The sequence below is a fragment of the Neoarius graeffei genome, chromosome 13 (assembly GCF_027579695.1).
Source record: "Neoarius graeffei isolate fNeoGra1 chromosome 13, fNeoGra1.pri, whole genome shotgun sequence".
NCBI classification, from domain to species: Eukaryota; Metazoa; Chordata; class Actinopteri; order Siluriformes; family Ariidae; genus Neoarius; species Neoarius graeffei.
This window is the reverse complement of record NC_083581.1, coordinates 46,697,751-46,713,031: the sequence shown is the minus strand read 5'-3', so window position 1 is coordinate 46,713,031 and position 15,281 is coordinate 46,697,751. Positions and strand designations below refer to the sequence as shown.

The 15,281-nt window shown below is 43.3% G+C and overlaps 1 protein-coding gene across 4 annotated transcripts in view; it reads left to right on the top strand.

Annotated features, from left to right (window-relative positions):
• Positions 1-7,025: 7,025 nt before the first annotated feature.
• The window catches only part of si:ch73-375g18.1 (kinesin-like protein KIF1C), a 41,263-nt gene continuing 33,007 nt past the window's right edge, over positions 7,026-15,281 (top strand). Inside the window, exons 1-3 of one of the 4 annotated variants that reach the window (XM_060937882.1) lie at positions 7,026-7,174; positions 12,933-13,048; positions 13,222-13,298. In XM_060937882.1, coding sequence (XP_060793865.1) covers positions 12,946-13,048; positions 13,222-13,298 — 180 coding nt within the window. In that variant the 5' untranslated portion in view covers positions 7,026-7,174; positions 12,933-12,945. Of the gene's footprint in view, positions 7,186-12,927; positions 13,049-13,221; positions 13,299-15,281 lie in introns of all 4 variants that reach the window. The other 3 variants (XM_060937881.1, XM_060937880.1, XM_060937879.1) reach the window with 3 other exon arrangements.

Here is a 15,281-nt window from a genome sequence, read left to right as displayed (position 1 = left end):
ACCTGTTATTACAAGTCTTATTAATTTATGAATTTGAATTTTTTTCTTCCTGTTAACATCTGTCACCCCTCCCCACTCCCTTCACACACACTGGTCTGGTCCTGCTCTTCACTTGGTCTCATCATGCCTTGGTCTTGACTTGATTTCAACCACTCAAAGTTTTGGTCTTTTCTTGGTCTCAATACACTTTGGTCTTTGGTCATGACTTGGTCACAGTTTAGGTGGTCTTAACTACAACAATAGTTCATACTGTCTGCAATGAAATACAAGTAAAAATAAATTTAGAAATTATGTTTTTCCTATTTTTATTTGAATATTTCATACCATCCCAGCTTTTTCTGACCTGGGATGGTATGTTAATATTTAACGTTACCATCTATTATATTTCTTTATACATTACTCTCTATCTATCTATCTATCTATCTATCTATCAGTAAAATCACATTCGCTAGGAATGTTACCATAAATTCCCAGGCATCATCCCAAACCTCTCCTCTTTGAGTACTGAGCACAAACTGAGCTTTGTTTTAGGGAAACATGGAGGAAGTGCACAACTGTCAGTTATGTTCATATTCAGGGGTAGCTCGTACCAATGGGCTAACAGGGCTAAGTCAACCCCTACTTCAAAGGTTAAAGAAAAATCAATATCAGGTTTCTTATTGGGGCATCCACATAATCTCATCTTAACAAATGTTTGAAAGAGGCTTATTTGCGATATTTTTGAAGCCTAGTGTAAAAGCACCACTAGTGGTCATATTTATGTAAAAGAAAACAGAAAAAAACACTCAGGGAGGACAGAAACCTCCCATCAAGCAGAAGGGCAAAAGCTCCCTCGATCTTGAATTCGGTATGAATACAGATTGTGAAAGCGGGGCCTCATGATTCTTCTGGCTTTTTGGATTTTAAGCAGGAAGTGTCAGAAAAGTTACCACAGGGATAACTGGCTTGTGGCAGCCAAGCGTTTATAGTGACGTTGCTTTTTCTTCCAGGTCAGCAATTAGTATCCTCAGTTCCCATAGGATTAAAAAGTCTTATTAAAATGAAAGATTATGTAATACAATGGTAATAATGCCTCTGTCCCAACATTTCTTTTGAGTATGTTGTATCAAATTCTAACTTTGTTTATATTTACAAAAAACAATTAAGTTGGTCAGTAAAACTATTGAAATTTTTTTCTTTGTACTTTTTCAGTTAAATAAAGGTTCACGTGAATTAACAAATCACAGATTTTTGTTTTTATTGCATTTTGGAAAATATGGGGTTTATACACTCACCGGCCACTTTATTAGGTACACCTGTCCAACTGCTCGTTAACACTTAATTTCTAATCAGCCAATCACATGGCGGCAACTCAGTGCATTTAGGCATGTAGACATGGTCAAGACAATCTCCTGCAGTTCAAACCGAGCATCAGTATGGGGAAGAAAGGTGATTTGAGTGACTTTGAACGTGGCATGGTTGTTGGTGCCAGAAGGGCTGGTCTGAGTATTTCAGAAACTGCTGATCTACTGGGATTTTCACGCACAACCATCTCTAGGGTTTACAGAGAATGGTCCGAAAAAGAAAAAATATCCAGTGAGCGGCAGTTCTGTGGGCGGAAATGCCTTGTTGATGCCAGAGGTCAGAGGAGAATGGCCAGACTGGTTCGAGCTGATAGAAAGGCAACAGTGACTCAAATAACCACCCGTTACAACCAAGGTAGGCAGAAGAGCATCTCTGAACGCACAGTACGTCGAACTTTGAGGCAGATGGGCTACAGCAGCAGAAGACCACGCCGGGTGCCACTCCTTTCAGCTAAGAACAGGAAACTGAGGCTACAATTTGCACAAGCTCATCGAAATTGGACAATAGAAGATTGGAAAAATGTTGCCTGGTCTGATGAGTCTCGATTTCTGCTGCGACATTCGAATGGTAGGGTCAGAATTTGGCGTCAACAACATGAAAGCATGGATCCATCCTGCCTTGTATCAACGGTTCAGGCTGGTGGTGGTGGTGTAATGGTGTGGGGAATATTTTCTTGGCACTCTTTGGGCCCCTTGGTACCAATTGAGCATCGTTGCAACGCCACAGCCTACCTGAGTATTGTTGCTGACCATGTCCATCCCTTTATGACCACAATGTACCCAACTTCTGATGGCTACTTTCAGCAGGATAATGCGCCATGTCATAAAGCTGGAATCATCTCAGACTGGTTTCTTGAACATGACAATGAGTTCACTGTACTCAAATGGCCTCCACAGTCACCAGATCTCAATCCAATAGAGCATCTTTGGGATGTGGTGGAACGGGAGATTCGCATCATGGATGTGCAGCCGACAAATCTGCGCCAACTGTGTGATGCCATCATGTCAATATGGACCAAACTCTCTGAGGAATGCTTCCAGCACCTTGTTGAATCTATGCCACGAAGAATTGAGGCAGTTCTGAAGGCAAAAGGGGGTCCAACCCGTTACTAGCATGGTGTACCTAATAAAGTGGCCGGTGAGTGTATGTTCTGGCCCATTTAGGTAAAGTCTCTGTAATACATCACCAGTAGGCGTGCTGTGGACTCAGTTGCAGGTATAATGAACGTGAATGAAATTGATTATTTAATCTATTATTATTTTTCTGCTAAAATATGTGTGGAGGAGAAACTGAAAGTTGATTGACTGAGCATGCATTGTCTAATCAAAGTACAAATTATACAGAAGGACCGATGACAAAATCATTACTTTAGTGTTTTTTTTTTTTAACAAAAGGGTGACAACTTTTCTGTGTACCATGTTGCTTATTCAAATGAAACACAGTTCAGATTGAAATCCCCCCTCACACACACACAAATACTACTAACCACCACTGCTCTCTATGCTTATCTTTCTCTCTCTGGTGACTCCAGGTGCAGTCTGCACCTCAGGATGAGATGTTTCACCATGGCCTTAGTGGCGTGCTACCATGAAAGCTGTGTTACTCAAATCACAACATTTTTAGAGGACCTGTGTGCACCATCTTGCAGCAGGCCTGAAGCAATAAAGTCTTCTGGTGCAAATGCCAGTGTTTAATAAATAGTGTGCATGGAAAGCTTGAGTTTGTGTTCTGCTTGTTTCAGCAACAGACTTACTTTTACATTTAGCATCATGGTTTATGGTGAAATTAACTTAAGCTTTGAGTTGTTGGGGGAAGGCTGAAATCCACACATTCACCTCCAGTAGGCCCTACTATGTATAAATAAAGGCCATTTCAGTTCCATTTTACATGATGAGAACTTGCAGTGGTAAATGAAATGAAATGGTGGGCCAGTCATTGGCTTTAGAGGCTTGGGGAAAAATTAATTATTTTCAGTTGGAGACAATGATGACCATAGCAGTCACCATACTTTTTAGTTGAGAGTTCACATGCAACAGATGAATTTACCTGGACAGTACAATGATGTTTCTCAAACTGCTTTACTTTATGTTTTTTAAAGGTCAAAATAAATAAAATAAATAAGATAGATAATAAAATAAACCAAGTAAGAGCATGTGTCCATATAGAGTTTTTCTCTGGCAGAAAAGCAATAGCAGGGCACTGTGGTGCACTTCTTCAAAAACAGTGCTCCCACGCTGCACATCAGTTTATCATCACTAACCACTTGTAACCTTTTCCAACACTATGACTGAGTGCCTGTAAGGTCCATTTGCTTTCGCTGCCTTCACATGCTATTCAAAAGGTCTTACTTCTGACTTGTGAAGTCAGACTTAAGAATATGTCATGTTCAAGTGCTTTGTTGTCAGAGTGAAATGAAAACTAATAAGTGCAAGGTGCCTTCTCACTTATTTGTTGGGAAAATCCTATTTTGAATCTATAACACACGTGCTACAGTGGTGCTTGAAATTTTGTGAACCCTTTAGAATTTTCTATATTTCTGCATAAATATGACCTAAAACATCATCAGATTTTCACACAAGTCCTAAAAGTAGATAAAGAGAACCCGGTTAAACAAATGAGACAAAAATATTATACTTGGTCATTTATTTATTGAGGAAAATGATCCAATATTACATATCTGTGAGTGGCAAAAGTATGTGAACCTCTAGAATTAACAGTTCATTTGAAGGTGAAATTAGAGTCAGGTGTTTTCAATCAATGGGATGACAATCAGGTGTGAGTGGGCACCCTGTTTTATTTAAAGAACAGGGATCTATCAAAGTCTGATCTTCACAACACATGTTAGTGGAAGTGTATCATGGCACAAACAAAGGAGATTTTTGAGGACCTCAGAAAAAGCGTTGCTGATGCTCATCAGGCTGGAAAAGGTTACAAAACCATCTCTAAAGAGTTTGGACTCCAGCAATCCACAGTCAGACAGATTGTGTACAAATGGAGGAAATTCAAGACCATTGTTACCCTCCCCAGGAATAGTCGACCAACAAAGATCACTCCAAGAGCAAGGCGTGTAATAGTCGAGGTCACAAAGGACCCCAGGGTAACTTCTAAGCAACTGAAGGCCTCTCTCACATTGGCTAATGTTAATGTTCATGAGTTCACCATCAGGAGAACACTGAACAACAATGTTGTGCATGGCAGGGTTGCAAGGAGAGAGCCACTGCTCACCAAAAAGAACATTGCTGCTCGTCTGCAGTTTGCTAAAGATCACGTGGACAAGCCAGAAGGCTATTGGAAAAATGTTTTGTGGATGGATAAGACCAAAATAGAACTTCTTGGTTTAAATGAGAAGCGTTATGTTTGGAGCACACTCTCCGGTCCCCTTTCTTATGACCAAAAGAACAAGATCACGGATACAAGCGGCCGAAATGAGTTTCCTTCGCAGGGTGGCTGGGCACTCCCTTAGAGATAGGGTGAGAAGTACAGTCACTCGGGAGGAGCTCGGAGTAGAGCCGCTGCTCTTCCACATCGAGAGGAATCAGCTGAGTTGGCTCAGGCATCTCTTTCGAATGCCTCCTGGACGCCTCCCTGGGGAGGTGTTCCAGACATGTCCCCCCGGGAGGAGGCCCCGGGGAAGACCCAGGACACGCTGGAGGGACTATGTCTCTCGGCTGGCCTGGGAACGCCTTGGTGTTCTTCCCGAGGAGCTGGCCAAGGTGTCTGGGGAAAGGGAAGTTTCATACATGTCAACCTATATAGAATGTCCGTATTTTATACGGATTTGATTCAATAAACGTAGTATACGGGCGTATAAATAAAGTTATACGGATTCTTTAAAAAAAATTCAATATTTATTTAGAGCTATAATCAATTCCCACGATGATAAAAGAGCGCATAACATTTACAAACGTACTGTACACCACAGCCAGCCAGTAAAGAGTCTTATGAAATTGCGCGTTATCTTGTGGTAGCGAGACTTCATTCCACTTTTGATCATGCGCACACCGCATTGCGAGAATCCCACCAACTGTGAAGTCATAGACATATAAACATAGACGCAGCCTTCTGCGTAGAATCATACGTCATCCTCGCTGCCATATTGGATGTGGCAAAGTGGAGATTCTTCAACCGTCTCTGGTATAGCGTCTAGACAGTAGCCGAGAATAAAGATGCCTCATTCATGTGCTGTGTTTAACTGTACCAACAGGTTTACCGTCCAAACGAGATCACATGGGATTACCTTTCACAGGTGAGACTGGAAAAATACTTTTCATTGTATTTGGTCATTATAACGTAATTTTACGAACAGATTTTCTTGACTTTGTGGCTAATATGAAGTCTCGCGCATAATAGCCGCTCGGTGAAACCTGTCTCCAAACAACGAAGTATTTCCTTCGTAACTACGCTGATAACACTTTGTGTTTTTGTCAAACATTGGAGCTTTGTATTCATTCTGAAGGTTTATTGTTATTAATATTGAATAAAAAGTAACTGGGATACATCATTGTTAATTATCATTCAAATTTTAGGTAAATTATTTTAATTTGCATCTTATACGGATTTTATAAGGGAAATACGGATTTTGGAGGTTGGTTATACAGGTTTGATTGACCAAAGGTTGACATGTATGAAGTTTGGGCTTCCATGCTCAGACTGCTGCCTCCGCGACCCGGCCCCGGATAAGCGGAAGAAGACGAGACGAGGTGTTCTGTTTGGAGAAAGGAAAACACTGCATTCCAGCATAAGAACCTTATCCATCCTTATCCCAGCTTCATCTCACACTGAAAAAAAAAAGAAAAAAAAATCCAACCTTTAATTGAAATAAATTTGTTCAGAGAAAAACAAATAGCTCGTCAAGAAATAATTATTTTAAACAAAAACACATGTGCCACTATTATTGGCACCCTGGAAATTATAGTGAACACAATGTCACTGAAGCATGTAACTTTTATTACAGTATATTGTTAGAACTGTTTTATTTTCTTAATTACTGTTGTTGATGTCATATTGTATGTAATTTATAAGCGAAAGTTTATCATAGGCATATATGTACACGATCAACAAGCTTTATATATAGTTCGTTCCTATCCGGTTTTGGCTAACTGTGTTAGATATTGGAATGTATCCCACACAGATACGGTACTCCCACTGTATCTGCTGATGTTTGTTTGTTGTTTTGATTTTGCCTCCAGTTGCTTAATTACGTCACCGTCAGTAACGTCACAACCGGTCACAACATGATCACACCAGATACTGAAAGCAAAGGTTCACATACTTTTGCCACTCACAGATATGTAATATCGGATCATTTTCCTCAATAAATAAACGATCAAGTATAATATTTTTGTCTCATTTGTTTAACTGGGTTCTCTTTATCTACTTTTAGGACTTGTGTGAAAATCTGATGATGTTTTAGGTCATATTTATGCAGAAATATAGAAAATTCTAAAGGGTTCACAAACTTTCAAGCACCACTGTACAGTTTTCACTGTGAGAGGGAATGGGTGAAATCTTTCCCACTAAAACAGTTTAGTGTCACTGCTACATGACGGACGAATTCCATCAGTGAAATCCTTGAACTCTTTTCGGACACAGCGCCTCCACCCACTGTCCCCCTGCTCTCCGGCCCCTCCCCTCCTAGCAGCTGACAATGGTATGCTCCACCCCGGCGCTGTGCAGTGACCGCGGGCAGTACCACTGAGCTCACAGGGGAGAGAAAACTTTACTCTAGTCCTGACGTTAGTTTTCCGTGTTCCGGAAAACACGGGCATGGGGAAGATCTAACCGGAGACGCGCGCGGACAGGGCGATCGGAGAGAAGGCCATTTACCCCGGTACGGTGAAGGTTAGTAGAATTTATTCGGTACCGTTCCGTTTATAATGTCGGTACAAACGGGTGTAGCCCAGTTCTGCTCTTCTGTCCTGCCCGGCTGTGCCGCACGGGCACGCGCTCCAAAACATCCGCCGCCCGCGTGCGCGCGCATCAAAGTAACGGTCCAGTTATTTATAGAAAGCCGTGAACGCGCACCTAATGGTCAGAAAGACAATGCCGTACCCTGTGTGTGTGTGTGTGTGTGTGTGTGTGTGGCTAAGCCGTCATGTGGTCCTGTCACCCTGCTCAAATCAAACACACACACACACACACACACACACACACACACACACACACACACACACACACACAGGGAATAGAAGAAGAAGAAACCTTTATTTGTCACATGCACCCTTCAAGCACAGTGAAATTCATCCTCTGCATTTAACCCATCTGAAGCAGTGAACACACACACACACACACACACACACACACACACACACACACACACACACAGAGCAGTGGGCAGCCACACTACAGCGCCCGGGGAGCAGTCAGGGGTCAGGTACCTTGCTCAAGGGCACCTCAGCCCAAGGCCGCCCCACGTCAACCTGGATCGTGGGGGAAACTGGAGCACCTGGAGGAAACCCACACAGACACGGGGAGAACATGCAAACTCGAACCCGGAACCTTCTTGCTGTGAGGCGACCATGCTAACCACTACACCACCGTGCCGCCCATGGTGTATAGCACACACACACACACACACACACACACACACACACACACACACACACACACACGCGTCGATTCACATTTTACACTCAAACAACTGGAGATCATAGTTCAATCAGGGTTTCTTTCTTAATAATAGCATTTCTCATACGTGGCAAATGTATTGGCACCTCATAACAAAAACACCGGGCGTGAAGGCAAACACATTGTCTTTCTTGATAAATAATTCTGAGAGTTCAGAAGCCCTGCACTTTGTCCAAACTCTCATTTATAGACGTGTTAAATTATAATTCCGTTGTGATTTCCGAGTAGAGAGAGACAGCAGGGAAGAGGGGAGCTGAGTTTGAACCCTGCTGAAGACCACACTTTGAGAATAACACAGTTTAGGTGCAGGGCCATAGCCAGCATTTAAATTTTTCGACATATTTAAATGAAATGGGTGAATTACACGTCGCACAAGAGATCTATTCCTGAAATTACTTTTAATGATGTTTGAACTGACATGTTTGCCTTGGGCGGCACGGTGGTGTAGTGGTTAGCGCTGTCGCCTCACAGCAAGAAGGTCCTGGGTTCGAGCCCCGTGGCCGGCGAGGGCCTTTCTGTGTTGAGTTTGCATGTTCTCCCCGTGTCCGCGTGGGTTTCCTCCGGGTGCTCCGTTTTCCCCCACAGTCCAAAGACATGCAGGTTAGGTTAACTGGTGACTCTAAATTGACCGTAGGTGTGAATGTGAGTGTGAATGGTTGTCTGTGTCTATGTGTCAGCCCTGTGATGACCTGGCGACTTGTCCAGGGTGTACCCCGCCTTTCGCCCGTGGTCAGCTGGGATAGGCTCCAGCTTGCCTGCGACCCTGTAGAAGGATTAAGCGGCTAGAGATAATGAGATGAATGAGATGTTTGCCTTGCTCTCTGCAGCTTGTTTTCTGGGGAATAGGTAATATTACATTAGAATTATTATTAATGAGCTGAAATCTTGCCAAATGAGTATTAAATGAGTATTTAATGAGCATTAAAATGAGTATGAAGCATGTATTTTAAGTTTTTAACCCAATGCAAATAAACAAATACAAACATAAGAGATATGTTTGATATAACAAGCAAAGACACTTGGCTATATCTTTATTAATAACCAATCTAAATTCTCCTTTGAAATGTTTGGACACTATTTTTAATGACCATATAATAATCTTTAATTCAGTCAGTGCTGTCTGATGTTGTGTAGGCTAGCTTTGTAAAACACTCGTTATCCAAATCGAGGCCTATAGCCTATTTAAATAAAAACCTCAACCTTTACTACAAGGCCAGAGCCATGTCCAGATAATTTCTACATGTGTCACTGTCAGCCTTTTATCTTTACACCACAGCAAAATCAAGTCAGAACCCTTCTTACAAATATTGCTTTGACTCACCGAATGATTTATTAAAGTTCACAAACAAAGCTGTACTGTTTCGAAAACCTGTAGGCTAAAGTTTAACAGCTTTATGGAAGTGCGCTGATGGTTACCATGCACACGCTCTAGAATGAGCGCTTGCAATGTCTAGAACTGTGTTCTTTTGGGGGTCGCACTCGCACACTGTCATAGCCTGCCCTATCTTGTTTTTTTTTTTCTGTTCTTGCTCTCCCACGCATGCAAGATACAGACGCAGAGGACCCAATCCCACCAAGCTCCTCTTACCCTCTCTAATATCACAAGGCAAAGTTATCCAAGGCAAACATAAGTTGAAACTTTCCACTCTGTTGCTTTGGCTTATCGAATGATTTATTTTTAAAATCACAAACAAGGTAGGCTACAACTGCGCTGCTTCGAAAATGTAAATTTAACAGCTTCATGAAAGTGCGCTGATGGTTACTATGAAAAAAAAAGTGTCTCCTGCACTGCGTTCCTCCCCCGAGTCGTGCACTCATTCGTTTTTGTGTTCTTGGTCTCAGAAACGCACGCACGAAACAGATACAGAAGACAGAATCAACGTTTAACATAATTAACAACACACTTTTTACGGAGATGTTTTAATGTTATTCTTTATTTTTTTATCCAGTTGAATATTTAGCGTACAAATGTATTTTCAGCTCTTAAAAATGACCGAGGTCTGGACCTCGGTGGCCTCATAGCTGGCTACGGCCATGTTTATGTGACTGAGAACTTGGGAATGATGTGCAGGACATGAGGACACAGATAAACTTCCAAATCCCTTTGCCATCCTGCCATCACCTTATACACAATCAGTGAGATAGGTTTTACACAGACAGATATTTTACAAGGTTATTCCACTTTTCAGCCCTTATTACCATTTATTTTATGATCAATAACCTTCTAATATTCATTTGTTATTAGCATATTATTCATCTCATCTCATTATCTCTAGCTGCTTTATCCTGTTCTACAGGGTCGCAGGCAAGCTGGAGCCTATCCCAGCTGACTACGGGTGAAAGGCGGACTACACCAAGTCATCACAGGGCTGACACATAGACACAGACAACCATTCACACTCACATTCACACCTACGGTCAATTTAGAGCCACCAGTTAACCTAACCTGCATGTCTTTGGACTGTGGGGGAAACCGGAGCACCCGGAGGAAACCCACGCGAACACGGGGAGAACATGCAAACTCCGCACAGAAAGGCCCTCGCCGGCCACGGGGCTCGAACCCGGACCTTCTTGCTGTGAGGCGACAGCACTAACCACTACACTACTGTGCCGCCCGCATATTATTCAGCTTCAAAATAATGCAATCTAATATTTACACTCTCAGGCTCCCTCTTCTTCCACAGCCATATCTTTGTAATGTGTGCAGAATGTGGTTTTGCATTGTCTTCTTGAAATATCCCTGGAATGTTGTCTTGAAGGCAGCATATGTTGATCCAAAATCTCAGTGTTCTTTTCTGCATTAATGCTGACATCACAGAAATGTAAGTTACCTTTGCTATGGGCACTGACACAATCCCATATCATGACAGACCCTAGCTTTTGGACTTGTTGCTGATAACAGTCTGGCTGGTCCTTTTTGTCTTTGGTCCGGAGCACACAGTGTCCATTTCTTCAAAAAAGGACCTTGAATACTGATTTGTCTGACCACAATACGTGTTTCCACTGTGTGATGTTCCATCCCAGATGCCTCCGAGCCCAGTGAAGTCAACTGTGCTTTTGGACACAGTTAATTTAAGGCTTCCTTTTTGCACAGTAAAGTTTTAACTGCTTTTTTGGATGTAACTCCGTATTGTAGTGTCATGGGCCAAATGGCAGTGGGAGCTGACTAGACCCAAAAAGCAGACTCACGTGCACAGGGGTGGAGAAGAAAGATCTTTAATCTTGAAACGTGAAGCACTTTGAGAGAGCAGCAGCAGCCAGGAAAAATCTGAAATGGAGAAATGAGGGGAACGGGAGCTAGCGCCAAACAGGAAGTGTTGAAGTCCTAGACGAGCATGGAAACAGAGGAAAAAAGGTCACAAAATCCAGAGTGTAACCCTGCAGCAGGAAAAAGCTTGCAGCGCAAAAGTAAAGAGTCCAGAGCACACACGCGGCAGAAGAAATGCGCTCACAGTCCCAAAAACAAAAAGGCAGAGTAATCCAAAAGGGAGAGCAGAGGAATCACCAAGCGTGCAGCAAAATAGCAAAAATAGAGTCCAAAGCAAAACTAGAGCAAAAACAGGTATAAACATGGCATAAGGCTAAGACAGTCCTGTGCTGAGAGAATCTGAGAGAAAGTATAATATAGAGCCATAGATGAGCTGATGAAAGACAGGTGTGCTGGTCGCAGCGCAGGGAAGGCTCAGAGAAAACCAAGGAGTGGAGTAAAAGACTGGATCAGGACCTCGATGTTCCCGACAGGCTTATGACATGTAGTATTTGACAAAGGTTTGACAAAGTAATCCCGAGCCCATGTGGTCATATCAGCTATAGATGAATGATGGTTCTTGATGCAGTGCCATCTGAGGTATTGGAGATCATGAGTGCTCAGCTTAAGCTTGCACCCTTGCCTTTTATGTACCAGCATTCCTCCAGATTCCTTGAATAATTTAATATTATTATGCACCGTAGAGGGTGAAATATCCACATCCCTTTGTATAGTTTATTGAGGAACATTGTTTTTAAACATTTCAGTTATTTTCTCACACATTTGTTGAAAAACTGGAGATCCTCAGCCCATCTTTGCTCCTTAAATCTAGGCCTTTCTGGATACTGATTTTATACCAAATCATGATTACAATCACCTGCTTCAAATCATTACTAGTCCTAAATTGCCCCGTCCCAACTTTCATTGGAATGTGTTGCAGGCATAAAATGCAGGAATCGATGTATATTAACAAATGAAATGAAGTTGACCAGACAAAACATGAAATATCTTTGGTTCATACTGTCTGCAATGAAGTGAAAGTAAATTTAGAAATCATTGCTTTCTTTTTTAATTTGCATTCTCCACACTGTTCCAACTTTTTCTGATTTGAGGTTGTATTAATTGATCTCTAATGAGCAATCCAGAGATGACAGTGTTGAGGAAAAATGCCCTGAGACAACATGAGGAAGAAATTTTGAAAGGAACCAGACCTGAGGGAACCCCTCCTCATCTGGGTAATACCGGATAGTGTGATATTCATTTCTCCTCTGTAACTGTATACCATCAAATCAAACAGTGTTATTTGTGTTGACAGGAACCTTAGTTAATGATTTCATTATTGCTTTAACTTTAAGTATATAGTATCCAAGTGAAGTTTTCTGCTGTATAATAATTAGGACTTGAGCATAAACTGTGTTGAGCATCTGGAGTCTTTAGGTTATCCAATTAAAAACATCCACAGCCATCTTTCGCATGTCTGGATACTATACCCAGCAACCTCAAGGCAGACTTTAGGATGTCCGTGTGGGCCATACTCAGCAGAAGTGAGTGACTTTCAGGTGGAAGTGGTTCCAAGCAGAAGTAAAGCACCAGGGTGGAACAGGCAGGTCTGGAGGGCAAATAGAGTCAGTACTGAGCCGCATATTAGCAGTATCTGTGGTGAACTTTTGCCTTTGTGTGTGATTCTGTTCTCTGATTGGCCATGTCAGAAAAGGTGTTGGAGCAACATGGCTGCCTCTGTCAAGGTGGCAGTGCGAGTCAGACCCTTTAACTCCCGAGAGACAAGTCGAGATGCCAAGTGTGTAATACACATGCAGGGCAATACTACATGTGAGTATACACACGCACACATACAACAAACACACACGAACATACACACACGTGTGGTCTTTAATGTGTTCCTTGAAACTGTTATGTGTTGAATTTAATTCAAACAAAAACACTTTTAATTAATCATATGTTCTTGAATCTCGACGTTCTAAAAAATGATCTTTTCTTGTCAGGCATCAGCAACCCGAAACAGCCAAAACACACTGCTAAGAGCTTCACCTTCGACTACTCCTATTGGTCACACACTACAGTAAGTCCTGTTCTTATTGGTCACACACTACAAAAACCTGTTGTAACAGTTTCCCTGATGTGGGTGGAGTACAGAAGTACGGCAGGTGGGAGATAATGTTTACACACATGTTTATTTAAGCTTTTCAGCTTCGCTTGCTCATTCTAGGACATACACATGTACACACACAGTTGTGTTCTGGTCCTGGGGGCTCTCTTCTCTGCTCTCCCCCTCCTTTTATGCTCCACCATCAGTGTTACAAACACAGACACACACACACACATTAATTGACAACAGGTGTAACAGCTTGGCCACTCATCTTCGCCAACCCCGCGCTCCATTCACAAACTGATGCTTGGCCATGCCCCCACTGCCACATACCCTCACCGCCCGACTCAGGCTGGGGAGCCGTCCAGCCAGCAGCGGACTCCCCCTCCCCTCCCCCATTGGACAGGAAGTCTGCCACCACCATCTGCGCCCCCGGCTTGTGGACCACCTTGAATTTAAACTGCTGGAGGGCAAGATACCAACAGGTGATCCTCATGTTGGCATCCTTCATGCGGTGGAGCCACTGGAGGGGCGTGTGGTCCAAACAGAGGGTGAAAGGGTGCCCCAGAAGGTAGTATCAGAGGGTGAGGACTGCCCATTTGATGGCCAGACACTCCTTTTCGATGGTACTGTACTTGCTTTCACGCATCGAGAGCTTGTGGCTGATGTACAGTACAGGACACTCCTCACCCTCCACCTTATGAGACAAAACGGCCCCCAGCCCTCTGTCTGATGCGTTTGTCTGTAAAATAAAGGGGAGAGAGAAGTCAGGGGAGTGTAAAAGTGGCCCCCCACACAGTGTAGCTTTTACTCTTGTGAAAGCCTGTTGACATTGCTCCGTCCACTGGACCGGATCTGGTGCTCCCATTTTAGTGATATCAGTTAGCGGGCTGATGACATCCGAATAATTAGGTATGAACCTACGATAGTAGCCAGCCAGCCCCAGGAACTGTCTCACCCCCTTTTTGGTCTTGGGCCTTGGGCAAGCTGCAATCGCTGCAGTCTTGTTAATTTGGGGCTATACCTGCCCATGACCCAAGTGGAAACCCAGATACCATACTTCCACCCACCCAATTGCATACTTTTTTGAGTTAGCTGTGAGACCCACACACCTCAGTGACTCTAGGATAGCCCTAAGGTGTTTCAGGTGCTGCTGCCAATCATTGCTATAAATAATGATGTCATCGAGGTACGCTGACGCGTAGGCGGTGTGAGGGCAGAGGATCTTGTCCATGAGCCACTGGAACATAGTGGGGGCCCCAAATAACCCAAAAGGAAGAGTGACAAATTGGTGTAACCCAAACGGTGTGGAAAAGGCTGTTTTCTCTCGGGATAGAAGGAGTCAAGGGGATCTGCCAATATCCCTTCATTAGATCCAGTATCGAATAAAAGCGAGCAGCGCCTAACCGATCAAGCAGCTCATCAATGTGAGGGATTGGGTATGCATCAAATTTAGACACCACGTTGATTTTTCTATAGTCCACACAGACCCGGACCGACCCGTCAGTCTTGAGAACCAGGAATACCGGACTGCTCCAGTCACTGTGGGACTCCTCAATTATGCCCATTTCGAGCATGGCCTTGAGTTCATCCTAGACCACCTTTTCTTGTGTTTGGGCAAGCAGTAAGGGTGGCTACGCACCACCACCCCCGGGGGCGTCTCAATGTGGTGTTCTATGAGGTGGGTGCGGCTGGGAAGGGGCGAGAACATGCCAGAAAATTCCTTCTGCAACTTGGCCACCTCCGTGAATTGGGCCGGTGAGAGGTGGTCTCCACAAGGGACCGGAGTGGCTTGAGATGTTACTTTTTTTATCCCAGGCCCCAGCTCCGCCTTCTCTGGAACTACCGATGCCAACGCCACGGGGATCCCCTCGTTTCAACGTTTTAACAGGTTACAGTGGTAGATTTTCAATACCCCGCTCCTATCCGTTCGCCTCACCTCATAGTCAATGTCCC